This window comes from Alnus glutinosa, chromosome 1 (assembly GCF_958979055.1).
Source record: "Alnus glutinosa chromosome 1, dhAlnGlut1.1, whole genome shotgun sequence".
Taxonomy (NCBI): domain Eukaryota; kingdom Viridiplantae; phylum Streptophyta; class Magnoliopsida; order Fagales; family Betulaceae; genus Alnus; species Alnus glutinosa.
In genome coordinates, this window is record NC_084886.1 from 36,152,567 (window position 1) to 36,175,390 (window position 22,824).

Sequence of the window (22,824 nt, forward strand, 5' to 3'; positions counted from 1 at the left end):
TAAAAAAAATTACATCTGCAGTTATAAATATTTATCCTCGAAAGAAAAAAGAAAAAACTAGGCTGTCGTAGAAATGCAGAAATTTTACATTATGGCAATAAAGAACATATTTAAGCACATCAACAACAAATCCAAAGCAATAGTAATGAACAGGGAAGGATCTAATGGTTTATCAAAATAACTAATTATCAGATGCTGACAACCAGCTTCTAGATTTAGCATGCATTGGCTTCAAAAATATGGTTCTCCATCAATTGTTTATCAGGTTGAGTTTGGATCTGTTGCTCTCAGAATTCATGGATATATCAGATTGAGACATAAAGCACACAACCCAATCATATACAAATGTTAAAGTACAAAACAAGATATACAAAATATTGAATACCTCAAAGTAGGACCCAAATGGAACATCATGTGCCTGTTGCACGGTCTCAAACACCTAAAAGAATGGAAAACTCATTATATTGATATATTAAATAAAAATAAGGAACCCAAGAAGATGTAGAAAAAGAAAAGTAAGACACCAGCACATTTACAAGCAATGAAAGATATGTGCTTCATAAAAGAGAGAGGAAGTCACATCCTTTTTTGATAAGCAAATATAGCTCATACACTCATACAGAATTGACGCCACAATAGAAGGAAGATATATGCATTAATACCAGCATTTTCTTGTCTGGCGATAGAACAGCATGCTGGTACTCTGTCATGGCTGTGTCTGGAGGGCACATTGGACTGTTACAAAGGGATCTGAATGTTATCTCTCTGACTTGACCATCATATTCATCTGCAACATGCCACTGTCCCATCTGGAGATGACATAAGAAGAAGCATGAAATCTCAAGTTGATACAGCCACCAAACAAGTAATTAAAGATTTAAATCTCATAGGATCGAAAAATTCCACACCAGGACTTAAAATTACTTAGACTAGCTTAACCTCTAGCATCCCAGAGGATAGGGCAAAAATTGGTCAGAGCAACATTGTTTCCTGGAGCCTCCATGCCTCGGGCCACCAAAGGTCCTGGTCAGCCCTTCAGCTTAAAAATGCAACTGAGCTTGCAATCCAAGCCATAGATGTAATGAGAGCATGGAATTTCTCCTCATTCACTAATATGCATATATGAATATCGGACACAACAAACAATAGCATTAACTATTCTCAATTGTATGGGACTAAAAAAGACAATGGGCCACCTCGGATCCATTCAAGGGACTTTGTCTTAGCCTTTTAGGTTGAGATGCACAAAGCATTCCAGTTGTGACAAAACCAGCATTCTAAGAACATGTTATATCAATAAAACTCTAAATCAGGAACTCTAGCGTATGGTGCAGAATAATGAAAAATAGTGTCACCAAGCAAGTCAGCTTTTTAAGACAGATATAAGGCTGCCTACACCTTTGGAGAAGAGTATTAGGCACAATTAAGTTCAAATGGAATTACTATAACAGAAAACGAGAAGATTAAGATAGAAAGTGCAATATAAGAAACACTAAACTTAGAAACAAATTCCTTTCTTGAAAAAAAGTAGAAGAGAAAAGCTATAAGACAGATATGAGGCCGTCTACACCTTTGATACAGAATATTAGGCAATTAAGTTTAATTGAACTACTGTAAAAGAAGAGAGAAAATTAAGACTGATAAGTGCAAAACGGCAGCATATTGTGCGTGTGTGTGTGTGTGTGTATTGTAAAATTTGTAGAAGAAAAATCAGAGAACAACCGATTTACATTGCAATAAGGTATTGATTCTAAAACCATGGCAATGCATTTAGACTTAACACTCCATACAACTGATTTATATCACTGTTTTACTGTATAGAATAAGTTCATTTGTTTTTCTATTTCATATTAAAAGCAAGAAATAATATAAAGCATCAAAAATTTTGTCACAACTGATTTAGTTGGCCTCACACTTTCACCTCTAAAAGCACAGTTTATGTCTTGACTCCCTAAAGGCAAGGCCAACTTCATTCCCTAGAGGTTCATGTCCAAGTATATGAGATAAAAACTAAAAACTCTAGCCACACAAGTTGACCTCTTCAATCATTGCTAATGCTCTGAGCCACACCTCATGACAAAGCATGTTTATTACCCCGAGGGATCATGCCCGAGTGAATCATGCAGATGAGAGTTGCACTTGCAGGCCTTAGCACTCCCATACACTCAAAATTCAGACAAGTTAACTTCTCTGAAATACTTCTGGATGAGAAATTAAATGAATAAATATTTGACAAACTTAATTCAGTGATTCCTAAAGATTCAAGCACATGATGACAAAAGGAAACTTCATTGCTGCACCTTCCCTGTCTGAATGTCAGAAAGGTAGCAAAGTAATAAGAACTAGTGTCCTCTAAAGCAAAAGATTGATTCTTTTTTTTTTGATAGGTAATAAACAAAATATTATTAAAAAAGCGTAAAAGGCGCCCCTAAGCATACAGGAAGTATACAAAAAGGACACAAAAAAAAAAAAAAAAAAAAACATCACTATAAATGCATAGTGATGTGAATAGCAAATTTAATTAGCCAATATGTACTTCCAAGAAAAAGAAAAAGGACGATGACCATAAGCTAGTTTGTTACTTACAACAAGATTAGAATCTTTCCGTGCTGAACGATACTCATTTGTGAAATTTGAATCATCATTCAACAATATATTAAAGAACTGCTCAGCTGTGCATGGGAAAACATCCTGCACAGAAGATAAATTATAGCATGCTAATAATATGAAGATGAGGAACTAAATCTACGAGTTAAAGGAAAGAACGATGCATACATTGTATATGCCAACTAGAACTTCTTCCTTGATAAAAGCAGGAAGCTTCCCAGTTTTCGGCACACTATCTTCAGGAATCTCAGTCTGAGTTTTACTACCTTTAACAGAGCTGCTATGAGCACGCAGAGCTGACTCTGCCCTCTCCTGAATACCAGTAACAACAGATCACATGTACATTCAAAACAGTAGAGAGTTAGTAGATCGGAAAATTTGGAGTAAACAAAAAAGAAAGCCAGCCCCAGGAAAATAAAAAATAAAAAATAAAAGAAAAGACAAAAAAAAAAAAAACTGTAGTACCAGCAGCAAATGTTTTCCAAATAATCAATTAGCTTTTTGTCAATAAACAAAAAGAAATGTAGCCTCAGCAAAATCAAGAATAAAAGCAAAGGAAATTAACCAAAAAGAAAGAAATTTGAACTGAAGTACTGGTAGAGAATGCAGCAAATGCTTTTCGAATAATCAATGAATATCATTGACGAACATAGTGTCATTTCTTCCCACTAAGAGTATTTATAACATCAGAAATAATTAGTTGGACAAACCATAAGAATAACGTACCGTAAATACTTTTAGTCTTATCTAGAGTAAACCTAACAGTAAATTAGTCAAGATTATCCCATTTGAATCAATCAAGTTTTCCATGATCCAAAACAGCCATACATTGTCTTCACTACAGCTACACATCCAGTGGTCCATCTTTCCCTTGACTAAGGCATGGAATGCCTACATAATCTATTTAGAAATGACTTTAGAGTCCTAAGAATGACTACAACTTGTAGAGGACAACACAATACAGATCTCTGAGCTGTCCACATACAACCGCTCTCCCCATGAAATTGATGCTACATAGTTTCGAAAGTTGTGCCTGTAGCAACATATTCACAATTTTTTAACATCTAAAAATGTTGTACAATAGAACTCCCCCACTCTAAATCTGAGATAGCTTCGTGACCCACAAACCGCAGCTATGGCTGCACTATAAGTCCACACAAGTCTTACTGAATTCAAGCAGAAATATGATAAAATTTTTTTTTGATAAGTATGAAAATTTCATTAAAAAAGCGTAAGGCGCCCCTAAGTACACAGGAAGTATACACAGGAGCAACTCAGATAGCCGACATGAAAAACCCAAGAAAACCCACGAGAAACTACATATCTACAACACCCAAAACCCACATGAAACCAAAAATACAAAAGCCCCCAACAAACACCAACAAACACCCAAGATACAATAGAAACCCCCCATCAAACACCCAAGATACAAAGTAACCCCCATAATACAATAAAACCCAAGATACAATAGTAACCCCCCATCAAACACCAAAGATACAAAATAACCCCTCATAATACAATAAAACCTAAGATTCAATAGAAACCCTCCATCAAACACCCAAGATACAATAGAACCCCTCATAATACAATAAAACACAAGATACAAAGTAACCCCCCATCATACAATAAAACCCCCAAAACCTACCCAACAACCCCAACCACCAACCAAAAAAACCCACAGACCCAAAACCCGAATTACCTACAAGTTAAAAAAAAAAAAAAAAAAAAAAACCCTGCTGGGCCGGCGCAAAACGGCCACGCGCGGCCTCCAGTGACGGCGCGTGGAAGTCACGCACACCGGCGCGGCACGGAGCCAGCCGGAGACGACGCGGAATCTACCGGAGAAGCCAACGGAACGGCGCGTGGCGGCGACCTGCGGCAGTCCCGACGGCGGGGAAGAGACGGACGACGACGGAGATTCTACCGGTGAGGCGCGTGCACAGAGAGGAGGGCCCAAAAACAGTAGATCTACACCCCAAGAAGCAAAAGCCACGCACACCGGCCAACCACAAAAACGCCGACGACAGAACAGACCGGAAAAAACCGGTGACGCCTCAGACGGGACGCGTGAGAGCAGACGACAAGCCAACCACCGCAGATCACACCCAAAAGCAGAGAAAACCAAAAAAAGACAAAAAGGAAGAAGAGAAAGAACTAGATCAAAACAAGAAGAGAACCGGAGGAGGAGGGAGAGACCTAGGGTTTTGGTAGTATGATAAATTTCAAATCACAAATTATGTTAAACAGAGAGATGTTGTCAATAACATAATGAAAGCATAATAATGCCTCGGGTAGTATTTGTTGTCGCAGCATTTGCTGAAGTTTCCCAAATTCATGCTTAATTGAGAGATTAAAAAGAGGGAGTTATCCCCAAGAGGTAGCTCAATAGGCTTCATTGAGAGATTAACTAGTATCCCCAATAGGTAGCTCAATAGTTTGAAGCAAACAAGGAGAACAGGTTTAACTGCTACTCTGTGTAGTTCTCAGTTTTGGGCCCTAGTGCGATGCCAAGTGGAGTTCAGACTTCAGACCAAAATAGTTTCATTATGTCATGTTATAAACAGTGAACAATTTGAAATAGCGAAGAATAAAAAGAAGCAATTAAATGCATTATAAATATAAATGCAATGCATTACTAATACATTTAGACTTTATATCCCAAATATTATGTGTATTTTCACATTGAACTATAAATATAAATATAAATATTTGAAAAAAATTCACAACAGCCTTCAACTGAATATTCCTTTATCAATTATAACCAGTCACCCACCCCTCCATCAGTGTAGTGTGATAATCAACAACCATTAAGATGTATCTTTTCCAGCATCCCCCACAAGAAAACAAACTACGGTTAATCCCTTAAGTCTGATAGTCAGCTATGTGAAGATATCACCATTTTCAACCATAACTTCATACTAAAAATGTAATATACGAGGGGTAAGTAGAAAAGTAATATACACCCGATTACCCAATCTATGCTAAAGTAACAAGACAAAATTTCACCCTAAGAATGTATACACAAGCTGTACTATCACTGATTCGCTACTGCAGTATCGTTTGTGTTGTTAAAAGCTCAAGGTACACTTGAACCGTTGAACGCAAAGGCCATGAAGCCAAGGCACAAAGTGCAAGCACACACCTGATCTAAGTAAAGCACAGATTTTTTAAATACAATGTAAAATTATTTCCAAGAGAAAGCTTCATCATATACAAACCAAAAAGTTATTTATTTAGCTTATTATAGCTCAAATAGTTAGAGCATTCTCCAGTTCCATGAAGGTTGTAGGTACAAAATTTGTAGGGAAAATGCTAGACTTACTACCAAATCCTTACAACCAAGTTTTTACAACCTGATGTGGAAATTCCACATCAGATATATATATATTTTTCTTTTTTTCTTTTCTTCGTTTTCAACCAACGCTCTCTCTCTCTCTCTCTCTCTTTCTCTCTCTCTCTCTGGTTCTTCTTCTTCTCTCTCATTCTTCTTCTTCTCTCTTTCCGGCTGGCGAATGAAGCTCCGGACGACGTGATCTGAATGGCCGGCGGGCGAATGAAGTCGGACGACGGGATCTGAACGGCCTACGGGCGAATGAAGCCGGACGACGGGATCTGAACGGCCGGTGACTGCATCTCGGGATTTGGAGAGCCGGCTGTCCAACGCTCTCTCTCTCTCTCTCTCTCTGGTTCTTCTTCTTCTTCTCTCTTTCCGACCGGCGGGCGAATGAAGCCGGACGACGGGATCTGAAAGGCCGGCGACTGCATCTCGGGATTTGGAGAGCCGGCTGTCCTTTCCTCGGCCAGAACGGCCGGATCCCGGTCGGCTGGCCGGAGAACGGCTGAATCTGGCCCTTCCCCGGCCAGAACAACTGGATCCTAGTCGGCTGGCCGAGATCTGGCACTTTCCCAGCCAGATTCCGGCCTCGGGGTGGGCAGTTCGAGGGTGGAAAACGGGGAAAAAAAAAAATCTAACGTGGCATACCACGTCAAGTTGTGAGAAGTTGGGTGTGGGAAGTTGGTTGTAAGTGTAGCAGCCCTCAATTTGTAGCTACTATATCGCTAATCAATTTTTTTATATTATCTACAAATAATCTGAATGGAATTGTCAATGGGCAGCAACGTAATCATAGGATCCAGTGAAATTTAAACATAATAATAATAATAATAATAATCCATTATCTTTCACTTTACAAAATTTAATATCCTGTGAATTAAAAAATATACCCAGTGTGGTAGAAATTATCAAATTCGAGCACATGGTTTCACAAAATATACCCCAAAAGTGTGAAAGAAGAATTGAGTGAGAATCACTAGTTCATGGTGATTCTAAGATGGTTTCACAAAATATATTCAGGTATTTTACTCTAACTCTCTCTAATGGTGGTTAGCACATGATGGTGAGAGGTAGAGTGTGAGGGTTAGTACTTGTTTCTTGTTTCAACGGAGTTACTTTGTAGCTTTTTCTGATTGGTTATTTGGGTTACTTTTACGTTGAATTAAAGTCATTCGAAAATCAGTCTGGAATTGGGAACGGTGGTGGTCGATTAGCATAGAGGAGTGAGTACAAGGTTTTTTTCCGAGAGGTGGTTATGGGCATTCAGAGTATGTTTGGTTGCTTAAAACGATGGAAGCTTTGATAAAAGGAGATAACCTGAAGGAATTTTGGAAGCTTTTGTTGCTTAAAACTTCAAGGGTGGCTCTCTTTGTATGGTCAGCAGCTTTACGTAAAATTTTGACGCATGACAATTTGCGTAAGAGAAATGTCGTAGTGATTGAGTGATGTTGTATGTGTAAAAAGAGTGGGGAGACTATTGATGCAAAGTCGCCCGTGATCTGTAGAGTTACATTCTTACTTTATTTGGGGTCGAGTGGGTTATGCCGCAAACAGTGCTAGAGTTGTTGACTAATTAGAGTGCGTCGGTTGGGTATGGTCTTGCTAAAGAAGCTTGGCAATTAGTTCTTCTGTGTTTAATGTGTATTTGGCGGGAGCAGAATGCGTGGCTCTTTGAAGATGTAAAGGCATCAATGGTGGAAATACGGAAGCGTTTGTTCAATACATTATATATTTGGATAATGTCCCATCATTACTTGAATATTTTTACTTATGTAGACTTTTTAAATTTATTCTCTGTTCCATCATTTCAGGATCACTCTTGTATACTTCCTGTATATTAGGGTTGCGCCCCTTTGCACTTTTAATGATTTGATTTGAAATTACTTATCAAAAAAAAATAAAAAAAAATTGTAGGACCTTTAGAGTTGGAGATACAACGTATGTAGTGCACAAGCGACAGAACCATGGGACGTTTTTGGAACTTTCAGAATACGGTGGAGGAGAGCGGTGAAGTTTTATAATTATACCAGAGGGCCGAGAAGGTAGTGGATGAGGACAATGCATCTCGCAACTAAGGTGGGTGGTGAAGCAAGTAGAACAAAAAGGGATTGTCAGCCCAGCGTAGCTGCTGCGGGACGATGGAGCAAGGCCCGGGATCATTCACAGAAGTGGTGGCAGAGAAAGGGCTAGTGCAGGAAAGAGAGGATTCGAGCAAGTTTAAGAGCCTGACTCTGACCAAGTTTTGAACTATGAAATACACCACTCAATAGTCAAAAGTTTTGATATTGAGTTCATGTTAAGTATGATATATTATCAATTTAGACCCGGTTCCCATTGTTTGGTTCCTTAGCCTCAGTAACCTTCAAAACTCTCAAAAACAAAAAAACAAAAAACAAAAAACAAAAAAAAAAAAAAAAAAAAAAAGATTGAGAGCTTTATAAATATTGCATATGTTCCTAATCATCAAGGTTAACAACTATCAATACCACAGAATCCTAGGTTTCTTTCACAAATATTAAGGTAATTCAGCCCCCAAAGTAATTAATAAGCACAATACAAACAGCTATTAATTTTAGCATGTGTCATCAATCATGGAATATCAACACACCAGACTGTTTAAATTAATCTAAAATTACATCATAATTAAAACTTTTCATGGTTTGTGGATGTTTATGTTGGAAGTAATCACATGCCAAAAAATATGAGTCATTCGCAAAGCCAAACAAACTTGGACCTCTTCTCATAAACCCATAGTAGGTATATTTCACAATAGGAAAGGTAGCACAAAATAATGTAATGAATTTTTCAAAATGAACATATAATTAATTTTAACATTACTACATAATTAATGTTCAATCTCTTCTTAAAAGTTCCAAATCAGGCTCCATCTATTTTGCAGTTGATAAGTATGACTAAGCTCCTATATATGCAAATTTATTTAACAGAAGATTTTTATTTTTATTTTTTTTGGAAAAAAAAAAAAAAAAACTTTTGAGCACAAGAAATTACCATTTTCTCAGCTTCCAACATTGCATGGAGGTTCTTTTCTGCACGCTGTAAGGCTCGTAATGCATGATTCCTGTTCCAAAACGATGCAAATTTATATCTGACTCTACCTGAAAATGGCAAAGCAAAATGAAGGCCATATAAACACATCTTGATAGATCAACTTATCCCAAAAAGAATAGAAACCCTTCAATGATGGGTGCTTCCTAAACAAATCAATTTAGGAGCAGAATGAAGGTACAAGTCTTGACTAGAGCCTCCCCCCCCCCCCCCCCCCCCCACATCAAATTGTCATGTCTCTCACATGCTTTTTTTTTTAATTAGCATTAAAATAGTTGGGAAAAATTTAATTATAAAAGCATGCTTCTCACATACTATTTAAAAAACATATATTTCTTACAGGCTAAGGGTCACATGCAATTTTATAGACCTCCCCCCCCCAAGCGGTGGCACAATAACAAATGAGCTTTTACATGCAAGTTATGACGAAAGAGGAAATTTTATAGACTTAACCCCCCCCCCCCCCCCCGGGGGGCAAAACATCAAATTGTCATGTCTCTCACATGCTTTTTTTTTATTATTATTAGCATTAAAAGAGCTGGGAAAAATTTAATTATAAAAGCATGCTTTTCACATTCTATTTAAAAAAAATGCATGTTTCTCACATGCTAAGGGTTACATGACAATTTTATAGACCTACCCCCCAAGCGGTGGGACAATAACTTCCTTCAAAGTAATAATAGAGAAATGTTATATGTACTTCCAAGTGTTTACTTTTTTTTTTTTTTTTTTATTAGCATTAAAAGAGTTGGGAAAAATTTAATTATAAAAGCATGCTTTTCACATTCTATGTAAAAAAAACGCATGTTTCTCACATGCTAAGGGTTACATGACAATTTTATAGACCTACCCCCCAAGTGGTGGGACAATAACTTCCTTCAAAGTAATAATAGAGAAATGTTATATGTACTTCCAAGTGTTTACTTTCTGATGTGACAATAAAAATTACCATTAGATTTTAGATGGGTTAATTTGTACATTTCACATCAATAGAGATTTTCACTATCACATAAAGGAATAAGCACTAGGAAGTACATGTAGCATTTCTCACAATAATATTTATTTTACTTGTACTTATCGAAATATATATATATATATATATATATATATATATATATATTTATATTGTCTCTAGTTCTAACCATCAAATTTAACCATTACTTTGTAAAATTTTGCAACAAAAACTAGATCTCTTTAACATGCAGCGCGTTGCTAAAGGAAAAGTATAAGGAAACAACTGAGGTTATCATTATTGGAAGAGAGAGAAGGGGGGGGGAGGGGGGGGGGGGGGAAGAAAAAAGAAAATCTATATAGCAATACAATTTTTATTTTTTATTTTTATTTTTTATAATTCAATCTTACTAGAAGGCGATGCAACCCAAGTACATTGAGAGTATACAAGAGGGACACCCAATTAAGGAGACGAGGAAGAACACACATCTAAAAATTCTTAAAAATTAGAAAAACGAGAACAGTTGAAAGCAACCATCCATGAAGAGGTTTGGACACCAAAGCTTTTAACTCCATCGTTCTCTCACAACCTTCAAAATTTCTAGCATTGCGTCATCTCCAAATACACCACATCAAATTGGCCTCTCCAACTAACCAACAATCTTAATGGGGGTTTTCTCTCAGGATTCTATGTGGGGTATAGGCACTCAAGTATGGTTAACATATCACATATGTTGTTTGCAAATGACACTCTAGTTTTTGTGGGGCCAATCCTGACCACCTACGTTATCTATGTGCCTTATTTTTATGTTTTGAAGCTCTTCCAGATTTGAAGATTAAATCTTCCTACGTCAGAATTGATTCCTGTGGGTAATGTCGTTAATGTGGGTTGGCTAGCATCCTGGGCTGCAAGGTTTCTTCTTTGCCATTGAAGTATCTTGGCATTTCTTTGGGAGCCTCTTATAAGGTAAAGTCTATTTGGGATGGTGTTATGGTGAAAATAGAGCGGCAACTAGCTAGTTAGAAAAGGATGTACCTGTTTAAGGGTGACAGTATTACCCTTATCAAGAGTACCCTTTCTAATTTGCCCATGTATTTCATGTTCCTCTTCCCTCTCATTGCAAGTGTTGCAAACCATATTGAAAAGCTTCAACGATATTTTTGATGAGGTGGGCTAGGCGAGGAGTTCAAATTTCATTTGGAAAATGTTCAATCGTACTCTCCTAGGAAAATGGTTAGGGTGCTATGTGCATGAAAGAGGGGCTTAGTAGAGAGTTCTGGTGGACTCTAAATTTGGCAGTTCTTTTGGGGGGGGGGGGGGGGGGGGGGGGGGGGGTGGGGGGGGTGTTGTAATGCTCCTCTTGGGGCGTTTAGGGCAGGGTTATGGAAGAACATTAAGAGGGGTTGGGGGAAGTTTTCAAGTAATACCAAATTTGAGGTGGAAGGAAGATGGCTCCAATGTTGGATTCAAGCATGATTTGTGGTGTGGGGGACAAGGTCCTAAAGGAAGCCTTTCCAGATTTAAATGGTATTTGCTTGTACGGAGGATGCTTCTGTAGTGGCTCACTTGGAGCTTTTTGGTAGCTCCAATTAGTGGAACATAAACTTTGCTAGAGCGGCTCATGGTTGGGAGATGGATGTCTTTGCCTTGTTTTTCAGCTTGATGCAGTCAGTTAAAGGGAGGCCAGAAGGTGAAGACAAGCTTTGGTGAGCCTCTTCCAAAAAAGAGTTGCTCAATGTTAGATCTTTCTACAATGTTTTGGGTTGTAACGACGGTTTTCATTTCCCTTGGAAGGGTATTTGGCGGACTAAGGTTTCAATGAGGGTGGCTATCTTCGCTTGGTCGGCGGCTTTAGGAAAGATCCTTATCATGGAAAATCTTAGGAAGCGGCATGTCATTGTGATTGATAGGTGTTATATGTGTAGAAGGAATGGGGAGTCCGTGGACCATCTTTGTCTACATTGTGAGGTTCCTTGTGCCTTATGTACTTTTTTTTTCCAATCATTTTGGGCTATCTTGGGTTATGCCTAGCCGAGAAGTTGACTTGTTTACTTCTTGGTGGACTATTGGGGAAACACTCAGAGTGCTAACACTATTGTCCAAACAAAGAAAGCCATTCTCAAAGTGGCCTTGTTTCTCCAAATGCTCAGTAAGTCTCCTTCAGCTAGCCTTATTCGGCATGGCTTCCTTCTCCCAATCGTTGTGGCCCCTCCTTCAACTGGAGTGGGTGGATCTCCTCTCTCCTCGGCCCAGTCTATGGGTGTGAAGATGATGGGCATTGGTGCCCTGCCAAGGCTTGTGGTCTCTCCAGCAGTTGGGTGGCCTCCTTTGTTGTCGTCTTCCTAAGAGGTGGGAGAATCTTCGAGAGGAGAAAGATGTTCTCCCGGGGCCGCAATAGATGTTATTTTATGTTTCCATACTCTGGGTGTCTCCCACGAGGGAATGTGAAGGGCTTTTTCGATTTATTAGCTCAAGTTGATGAGGCGCAGCGTCAAGAGATTTCAATCTGCACTCCTAAGTTTAAAGGGAGTAGAGGTCAAAAACTTGGAGTGCTCGATTTATTATGATGCTAGGGTTTTAGTTCTAGTCGGGGCAAAGGCAAGAGTGCCCTTGCTATGATGTAATGGTCTCTGGGTTGTGTGGGCTAGTTCCTGTTGGGGTGTTTTGGTTTTCTTCTGTTTTTGGGTTTTGCGGGTGTTTTTTCTTTTTCTTTTTTCTTTCTTTTTCATGTTTTGGTATCCTTTTTGTATACTTCATGTATGCTTAAGAGCGCCTTTACTCTTTTTATAAATTTCTCTACTTACCTATAAAAAAAAAAAAAGAAAAAATGGCAGAGGGCTAAGTGCCTAATAAAAGGATCTGACCTCGAACGTCCGCCTTTTGGAAGGGATCCAAAAAATTCTATCCTCACCAACTCGACTCTTCCTAAAATAGTATGAAAGATTAAAGAACGAAGTGACCATCTCCACTTCCCAATCATGCACTGGTCTAATGAAGATGATATTCCACTGAAAGGTGTCATTAAGAGACAATATAAAGTCTGCCATTGAAGCCTTCTTAAAGCGAGCTATATTAAGCAATGTCGAGAAAGATGCCTTCAAGGGCTGATCACCACCCCATACACCTTGCCAGAACTTGATCTTAGACCCATTTCCCACATCAAATCTCACAAGTCTAGAGACCCCACACCCCCTCATGTTTTTCCACACTCCAACCCCATGGGATCCAAAAACCTCATTGGAACACCACCCTACCCACATGCTGCCACATTTAGCTTTGACCATTGATCTCCATAAAGCCTCTCTCTTCATGGCATACCGCCATAAGAATTTCCTCAAGAGAGTTCAGTTAAACATGCTAGTGATCTCAACCTTTCTAGCCTTTTCCTCATCAAATAGGGGTCTATCTTCTGCAATAACATCAAGATCACCTAGTTCATCCAAACAAACCTTTTTTTGCTTCTCAACATTGCCAAAAACCTCCTCATTCCATTTTTTCAAGTCAAGTTCCAAGGTTTTTAGTTTGCGAGCCAAGACAAAACTAGGGGAGCATTGAATGCTGTAAGACAACCACTACTAATTTATCTTTTCCATAAATCCCTCAGATTTTAGCCACATATTCTCAAACTTGAAATATCTTCTATCCCTAACAACACCACAATCAAGCAAATGCGGAAAGTGATCCGATAAACCACTTTTGGGTTTGCCAATTAGATGTATTTAAATTTAAATTCAATATTAATGCTAGTATAATTTTGATCAAACTTGATTCCCTTTTATCTTTTATTTTTGTTTGACTAACTGTAATTTATCAATTTTGATCCACGCATACAATCTTTTATCAAATTTTTTGGTAATTGGTTTTGCATTTTCAGTCACCTAAGACACATATCATATTTACAGGTTCAAAATCATTTACTTTACTCTTGAAGGAAGAGTTAGTTCCTGAGAATGCCCTCAGGATATAATTTTTGGTACAATAGGCAAAAGTGTAGGGCAAGGTACTAGAAGGTTAGACAAAAGAGTTTTACTACGAAATTTTGTATAATTACGTTTAGATTTAATGGGAACTTCTCAATGAATTGGATTTAGTTAGAAAGTTTAGATTAAATACATAATAATATCTTTGTATACATATTTAATTAGATTATATTAGTGATTTTTTTTTCCAACCCCACCCCCCGCAAAAAAAAAAAAAAAAACAAAAAACAAAAAAAACAAAAGAAAAAAAATCCTAGCTCCGCCCTTAGTCATCATAAAAAGTTGGCATACCAACTACCAACCAAGATCTGAAATGGTACACATACTTGTGGTGGGACATCTAAACAAAATGCTAGAAGTTTTACATTAAGTATGCTAGTTACACAAACACACGTATTTAGAGAGACAATCAGGAAGAGAATTAATTGAGTTCACAAATACTATAAATCTTACATGCAAGAAGAGGCACTTTTTCAGAAGCAGCATGCAACTCATGTCTAGTGAGTGAATCTTATGACATAATTCATTTTTAATTACAAGCTGAAATAAGAAATTAAAGATTAGGAACAAAACACACAATCGAATGATGACCTAAAAATGAAAGTATATTCCTGAAATCTACGTTATGTAAAAGTTCACGATTTAAGTTGATCAACTCTAAATAACAAAATTTAAAGTTAAAAAAAAATCACCAAATCTAACATCTACCGTGAAAACATATTATATAATTGACTTTGAATATATTGTCCTAGCTATAAGTTAAAATAAAAAAGAACATCCCTTTCCATTCTCCGGAATGGGAAGCTAAGTTTCTCGATATATTTCAGAAAAGGCTGCATAGATTGTATGCAGACCATTTCCTCATTCTCCTTGATTGTGGTGGTATTCAAGGAGGCAAAAGATCTTTTAAGTTTGAAAATGTGTGATTAAAGGTTGAAGGGTTTGGGGATAGGGCGAGGCAGTGGCGGTTTTCTTATCGCTTTCAAGGCTCTCCTAGCTTCATTTTGGCTTGTAAACTTAATGCCTTGTAAGTTGGAATCCAATGAAAAAAAAATAAAATTATAATTATAAATAAAATAAAACCCTGATGGAGTTGTTGCGTGTTCTTGATGGTTTAAAGGAAGAGAGAGTTGTAGTTGCTAAAGAGAAGTTGAGGAAAATCATGGTTATTAGTGAGTTGGAAAAGGCTACTTTATTGGAGGTAAAAGTCAAGGTCTATGTGGTTAAAAGATGGCGATAAATGCATGGAGGTTTTCCATCGGGTGACCAACTCGAATAGGAAAAACAACTCCATGAGTTGCTGTCAGTAAATGGCTCAGTTTCTTCTAATCAACCTGTTATTAGGGAACACATCATGCAATTCTATGATAAATTGTTTTCAAAACAGTTTAGCTGGATGGCCTTTCTTTCGACTCCACAGATGCGGAGGAGGCCTCTTGGTTAGAGAGACTATTTGAGGAGAGTGAAGTCCTTGAGGTGGTGAAAGGTATGAACAGTGATAAAGCCCCAAGTCCTGATGGTTTAATTATGGCATTTTTTCAAGCTTGTTGGGATGTGATCAAGGCAGATATTATGGTGGTGTTCCATGAATTTCATGCTAGTGGTAAGTTTAAAAAAAGTCAGAATGCCACTTTCATTACTCTCATTCCGAAGAAATATGGGGTTATTGATCTTAAGGACTTGTGTCCTATTAGTCTTGTGAGTGGAGTTTACAAAATTATTGCCAAATTCTTTGTCAATAGGTTGAGAAGGGTTGTGGAGAAAATTATTTCAAAGCCCCAAAATGTTTTGTTAGAGATAGGCAAATCTTCTCCGTACTCATAGCAAATGAATGTCTAGATTGTAGGATTAGATCTGGTGAGCCAAGGGTGCTTTGCAAATTGGATATTCAGAAGCCCTATGATCATATCAATTGGGATTTCTTACTTTATTTGTTGAGGAGGTGTAATTTAGGGGGGGAAATGACACTCTTGAATAGCGCATTGTATTTCTTCAGAGCGTTTTCTTGTTTTAATGAATGGCAATCTGCATGCTTTCTTCAGTAGCTCTCGTGAATTGAGACTGTGAGATCCTTTGTCACCTTTTCTATTTGTTATTGTTAAAGAGGCTTTAAGTAAAATGCTTTTTGCAACTGTTAATGGGGGTTTTCTCTCGGGCTTTTATGTGGGGTCTAAGCAATTTGGCGTGGTTAACATATCACACATGTTGTTTATAGATGACACTTTACTTTTTTGTGGTGCCAATCCTGCCCACCTACGATATTTGTGTGCCTTATTTTTATGCTTCGAAGTTGTTTTCGGTTTGAAGATTAATCTGACTAAGTTGAATTGGTCCCCATAGGTTATGTCGAGAATGTGGATGGGTTGGCCCAAGGTTTCTTCTTTACCTTTGAAGTATCTTGGTCTTTCATTAGGAACCTCTTATAAGGCCAAGTCTATTTGGGATGGTGTTATTAAGAAGATACAGCGTCGATTGGCTAGTTGAAAAATGATGTATTTGTCTAAGGGTGGTAGAGTTGCACTTATCAAGAGCACCCTTTTCAATTTGCCTACGTATTTCATGTCACTTTTCCCTCTCCTCGCATAGAGAAACTTCATCGAGATTTTTTATGGGGTGAGCTAGGTGAAGAGTTTAAATTTCACCTGGTCAACTGGTCCAAGGTTTGTTCTCCAATCTCTAAGAGAGGGTTGGGGTTTGAAACTTGTTGATGTTCAATCGTGTCATTTCAGGAAAATGGCTATGGCACTATATGCATGAGAGGGAGGCTTGGAGGAGAGCTATAGTGGATTCTAAATTTGGTAGTTCGTGGAGTGGGTGGTGTTCTAATGAGCCTCTTAGGTCCTATCGGGTGGGATTATCAAAGAATATCAGGGGGGGTTGGGGGATGTTTTCTAGTCATACCAGATTTCAGGTGAGAGATGGCTCTAAGTTTAAATTTTGGCATGACTTATGGCATAGAGATAAGGCCGTTAAGGAAGCTTTTCCAACTTTATATAGTATTCCACACATAAAGGATGCTTTCATAGCAGTTCATTTGGAGCTTTCTAATGGCTCCCATCAGTGGACATAATCTTTATTATAGCACCTAATGATTAGGAGGTGGATGTATTTGCTTCGTTTTTCAGTTAATTGTACTCCTTTAAAGTGAGACGGGGAGGTGAAGATAAGTTTTGCTGGCCCCCTCCAAAAGATTGCTTGATGTTAGATCCTTCTACAGTGTCCTTGTTCGTAATGATAGCACTCCCTTCCCTTGGAAGAGTATTTGGCGGATTAAGATTTGTTTCAGAGCAGCTTTCTTTGCTTGGTCAGCCATCCTATGGAAGATCCTTATCATAAATAACCTTAGGAAACGACATGCTAATGTGGTCAATTGATGTTGTATTTGCAAGAGGAATGGGGGGTCAGGGGTCGGATCATTTTCTTCTCCATTGTGAAGTTGTTTATGCCTTACAGAATGCTATCTTCAGTCGTGTTAGGCTGTATTGGGTTATGCTTAGACACTTAGTAGACTTGTTTGCTTGTTGGAGGGGGTTATTTGGTAGCACTCAGAGATGTGTAAAAGATGATGCCTTCATGCCTTTTATGGTGTCTTTGGAGGAAAATAAATGATAAAAGTTTCGAGAATCACGAGAAAACAGTGGTGGAGCTTAAATATACTCTTTACCTTTGGACAGCTGCGTTAGTCTTTCCTAATTTGCTTAGTTTTCATTATTTTCTTGTTCATTTTTCTCCTTCTAACTAGATGTTTCTCTTGTCTACTTTTTATGTACCTGGATTGCGTTTTTTGCTTGTTAATGATATTTCGATTACTTATAAAAAAAAATATATAATTGACTTTGATAAACCTGATCGGAGTGAATTAAAAACATTTAAGCCAGCAGTAAAACCAGCTTTACTCACACGTCACAAAACATGTAAAAATCCAATAACCATGACTACCATGTAACACCTTTTTTTAGATTGAATCAACAATCATGTCAAGTTCAAGAAATATTCTTCTGTAATAAAATACAAAACCTTAATAGCACTCTTACAAAACTAACAGTGTGGATAACTAGAAAAGGAAGGACAGAACTTTGTGAACGAAAAAAGTACCCCTATGGTAGTTAACAACATAGAAAAAAAATAAATAAATAAGCCCAATAAATCTTCTTACTCTAAGGTAAATCTTTCATTAAACTTCTGATAATTTGGAAAGAAAGAGGCATCACATGATTAATCCACGTGAACTTTTGAGAAACATTTCATTAATTAATTTACCTCCCACAGGGAAAACTCTAAGAAAACCAGTATGAAGAAGAGAGAAGCAATTCAAGAGAATCAAAAGAAAACCTCTTCATCAACACCTTCAAATCCTATACTCCAGAAGTCAATACCCATTCTCAAAAGCAAACACAAACATATTTTCCTATATTTGTGAAAAGATCTTGTTTAATTCTCCCTGGAAACAAAAACTTAGGTTCTACGTATAATATTTTCCTACCCTTTTCCAATTTCAACAAGCAAATTCTTATTGAAATACAAGTTTTAAACCCATGCAGAAGACTGAAACCAGCTGAAACATAGACCGTAAAAGAATTACACAAGTACAAGTTTTCACAAAGACTTCAGGAATGGAGATCATATCCTTATCACAACACTCATTTGTGCGGATAATACCAACAACATGAGCAACCCCAACAGAGCCACCAAAATCCCTAATTTGAACAAGTCCTCAATAAGTCATATCAATGATTCCATCTCCATTTCAACTTGAAATATCAGGTCAACTAATAACATCCATTATTGTTATATTCAACGGATGCACCACTCTGGCACCATATTCTAATTTAATAAACCACCAACATAATACCTAAAAAACATGATAATTCCTTTAAGAAGAATATATATTCAGAAAATAAGTTATATTTAAAAACAAAAGATGTTCACTTAACTTTAAGAAAATATAAATAATAATTAAAAAAAAATTCAGGCTTCAGAACCAAACACTAACCATCAGGACTTCCCAAAGGAGGTACACCATGTCCACCAGCACCCATGCGAAGAATAATTGTAATAGCAGGATTAATGAATGCATGCTGACTTCTTCGTATCTTCATTAAATAAAAAAATAAAAATAAAAAATCCACAACGAATAAGCAAAATGTATGATTCAACAATGTGGTCAAGGGAAGACTATAGAGAGAGATCGTGTGTGAGTGAGTGAAAGAGCATACCTCATCTATATCTTGAAATGGTATAACCACCTGTCAAATGTAATTTTTTCGAAAAAAAAAGAAAAAACAAAAAAAAAGAAATTGTTACAATAAATAATGTATTTGTCTAACATGAGAATACCAACAGTGTTAGAACATTGTTGCTACTTGAAGAGTGAACGTCGCTTCTTGAAGTGCAATTGGTGAGTTCTGAAGGTCTTTGTGGGTATCTACAAGCCAAGGGTGCTTATTGGTTGGGGTTTAGGTAGCCTTCACTAGTAATTAAGTTAAATTGTTTCTTTGACTTTTTGCACAAACTTCCTTAGGTTTCAGTACTAAGACATTTATGTTATAGTTGTGCTAAGAGTGTTTTACAGAATGACAGGGAAGGAGCCATTTGATGTTGTTCGTGCTGCTTTATATGTAAAGGATGAGTATGTTGAAGAGAGAATTTAGTATCAGAGCTCTTTAAACTGGATCGCATCAATGACACTTTTCTAATGTCCTCAAATTTAGTAGTATAATATTGACTTATGCATTACTTTATAATAAAAAATTAATTAAAAAAGAAGAAGAAGAAGAAGAAAGAAACGAAAGAAAAGAGAGAAAGAAAGAAAAAGTCTAATATTGACTCAACCTTAGAAAAGAAGAATGACAGGCTCACCTTCATTTGCTTAGAAAAAACATTTGAATGAAAGCAAATGTGCCATGTGGAGACATACATACGGCCATGATACAAGAATGACCTCTCAAGTGCACAAGAATAACTATGTTCAACAACCTGAAATAGATACTGTGTTTGTTAGGTCTGCAACTAAAATCACCTGGAAAGACAATATAAAGATTCTCATACATAGTTATAGTTACCAATGTGCTATTTGAAAGTTCAGGAGAAAAACGTTACCATGAACAGAGTTTATGCAACGCTGGCTAATAAAATGTGCACATTTAAGCTAATTATAATGCAACTCACCTCATCTGGAAAGAGATCAAATATTGTTTGAAGAGGCCCTGGCTTTTGATGAACCACTGTCGGCCCTGGTTTATCTGAAGAAATCCTTCTCCGAGTATTAGCTCCAGGATAGCCATTCGGTATCCTAACAGTACAATAGACAAACAATAATTATTATTGATAAGTAACAAACTATAATCATTAGGAAAAGAAATATGATTATAATAACAATAACACCAACAATATAGGAGTGTGGGTCCATCATAGCAATTCAACATGATGCACATTTAAAAGGGAACTAATCTGGACCAGTGCAAGCATCTTTATTCTTAACATAAAACAGCTCTAGTCACATTAAATACAACAGCAAGAAATGAAAACTTCAAGCAGACAGAAAACGAAATGAAAAGCACAAAAATTTGCTATGTCCCAGCATAATGAAAAAAGTATTCAGGTCAAATACACAATCATTTGTAAATATGAGTAAATAGTCAAGTAAAATGCAATAACCACAAATACAATATGCATGCATGTGATCAACTCATTTGTATATTTGGGCTTGGGCGTCCCAGAACACCAAAAAAGAAAAACAAAATCTTATTCATGTGCTTACTGTCTACCAGGATTGCATCATCTGAGTGCTTTCTTTAATGCAGAAAAGGAAATTTTGAGGTAGATTGAGATAATTCAAATCAGTGGATCCCATCAGAACTCCGCAGAACTCCGCAGTTAAGCGTGCTTGGGCGAGAGTAGTACTACGATGGGTGACCTCCTAGGAAGTCCTCATGTTGCACCCCTCGTTTTACTTTTTTCAATTATTATCGGCAAACTGTCGTTGAGAAATTTCCCTTCATGGCCACAATGTTGAAATGCTCAATCATAATACACGATCACTTACAAAGCCCAATCTCACCTAGTAAGGAACCGATATTGGGTTAGCAACGTTTAAGAGATGAGTCTGTCCCGTTGGTGGTCAGTAGAATCTAAGGAGTTTGCTTTGTCGGTAGTGGGTGGTTTCACAGGCATTAGGATTCATGAACAACGAAAAGGAGTGACGAGGTCCATTCTTATAGATAAAAATGAGGCTGCCTGGTTGCTTAAGTCTTTTCATGATCTGGTAACGGTTCATGACTGTAGAGTGTTCTGGAATCAATCCGTTTCGGGTTTTCCGCGGATTCTTGCGCAGCAATGTGCAAATAGGCACGGTTACTTTCTGACCATAGAAGAATATGAGGGGAGAAGAAGGAAAGGTTCTGTCTTTGTGCCTAAAGGAAAATATGGTGAAGGGTGGAAGCGTTTTGGGGAGGAGCTTCGTTTAGCTCTCAATAGTCTGCTTGCTAGCAGTTTCTCGAAGCATTTTCAAGGTAAGGAAGTGTCACTGCCTAAGTCTCATTCCGAGATGAGGAGGAGCTATGCTGAAGTTTTGAGAGCTTCTCTGCCGAAAGATAAGGCGTCGTATTCTTTTACGGATGAAGATTCCCGGACCCAGGCGACGTCTCTAGCGAAACCTACTAGGCTGAAGATAGATAAGATGGAGAAGGTTTTTCCGGCGAAACCTGCTGGGTTGAAGATTCAAAACTCTTTCTCTGCTATGTCGGATAGTGAGTCTGCGTCAGACCTAAGGGGTAGGGGGGTGGGATCTAGCCCCTCTATGTTGCCCTCTGCAACACGCAAGTCACACGTCGGTGATTGCCTCGAGCTGCGCAGCATCAGGAAGACGTTGGAGACGTTGCATGAGGAAATCGAGTATTGTCTGAAAGGGTTGCATTTGTTGGAAGACGAGTTGATGGGTAGGTCCAATTTCTTGGGCTCCAGCCTTTCTCGGCCCAATTCCATGATGCCCAAAAGACCCTCTTCGACCTAAGGTCCACCAAAGCCAGCCCAACTTTCTAAAGGTAAAGCATCTTTGCAGTTTCCCATCAAGAGGCCCATGTTTTTGTTTAAGTCCAAGGCTGGGTCGGTTTTGCGCCCTATTCCACCTCGCCAGTTTTCGTTGGACGCCGGCGCTTCTACTTCTGCTGTGCAGTCGGAGTCGTTGGGTATGGGTTCGGCCATTTCGAGGTCAGCGTGTAGACCAGGCTTTCCTGGCCGGGTTTATCAGCGTCGGAAGATACGAAACCAGCTTTCTTCGGCTGTTTGGAAAGTTAAGCCGGGGCAAACCAAACCAGATGCAGGAACGAGTCGGAGCAGGGAAAAGGAGGCGGTTTCTTCGGTGATTGGGAAAGAGGACACCTCTCCGGCGTTCGAGGAGGTGCTGTGTGGTGGGGAAGGAGAGCCGAAAGTCTTGCAGGCAGCTGATAGACAGTCAAAGGAGTTAGCAGTTTCTTTTCTTGGGCTGGAATCAGACGGCTCTCGTCAAACTGGTTTCGGCTCATCTGCAGCTAGGGAGGCCACTGATTTAGGAGAGAGGGGTTCTGGCGTTGGAAATGGTATCATCTTGGCTTTGTCGGCAGAGGGTGCAGGTCTACTGTTGGCTCCTCAGGTAACTAGTTCGCAGTTGTGTATTGGACTGGGTAGTTCTGGGTTTGGTGTGGATTTAGTGACTCAGAGGCAGGAAGTAGGCAGCCTTGAGCTGGTGATTTTTTCCGCAAAAGAAGGTAAAATGGGTATCGAATCAGAAGCAATTTCAGGAGGACCTCTAGTGGCGAAATGCCTTTGGGAAGGAACAAGAGACAAATGGAGAGTGGTTCTTCTTTTAAAAGCGTGGTGGTTGAGGAGGGTGCTCATTTAGATTGTTC

General features: G+C 38.2%; 1 protein-coding gene across 1 annotated transcript in view; it reads right to left on the reverse strand.

The window, feature by feature from the left end:
• Positions 1-22,824, reverse strand: part of LOC133879582 (BAG-associated GRAM protein 1) — a 37,492-nt gene that overhangs the window by 6,386 nt on the left and 8,282 nt on the right. Inside the window, exons 7-15 of the mRNA XM_062318207.1 lie at positions 20,108-20,231; positions 19,799-19,915; positions 19,156-19,185; positions 18,933-19,032; positions 8,951-9,057; positions 2,776-2,919; positions 2,587-2,691; positions 663-809; positions 386-439 (exon numbers count right to left, since the gene is read on the reverse strand). Coding sequence (XP_062174191.1) covers positions 386-439; positions 663-809; positions 2,587-2,691; positions 2,776-2,919; positions 8,951-9,057; positions 18,933-19,032; positions 19,156-19,185; positions 19,799-19,915; positions 20,108-20,231 — 928 coding nt within the window. The remainder of the gene's footprint in view (positions 1-385; positions 440-662; positions 810-2,586; positions 2,692-2,775; positions 2,920-8,950; positions 9,058-18,932; positions 19,033-19,155; positions 19,186-19,798; positions 19,916-20,107; positions 20,232-22,824) is intronic.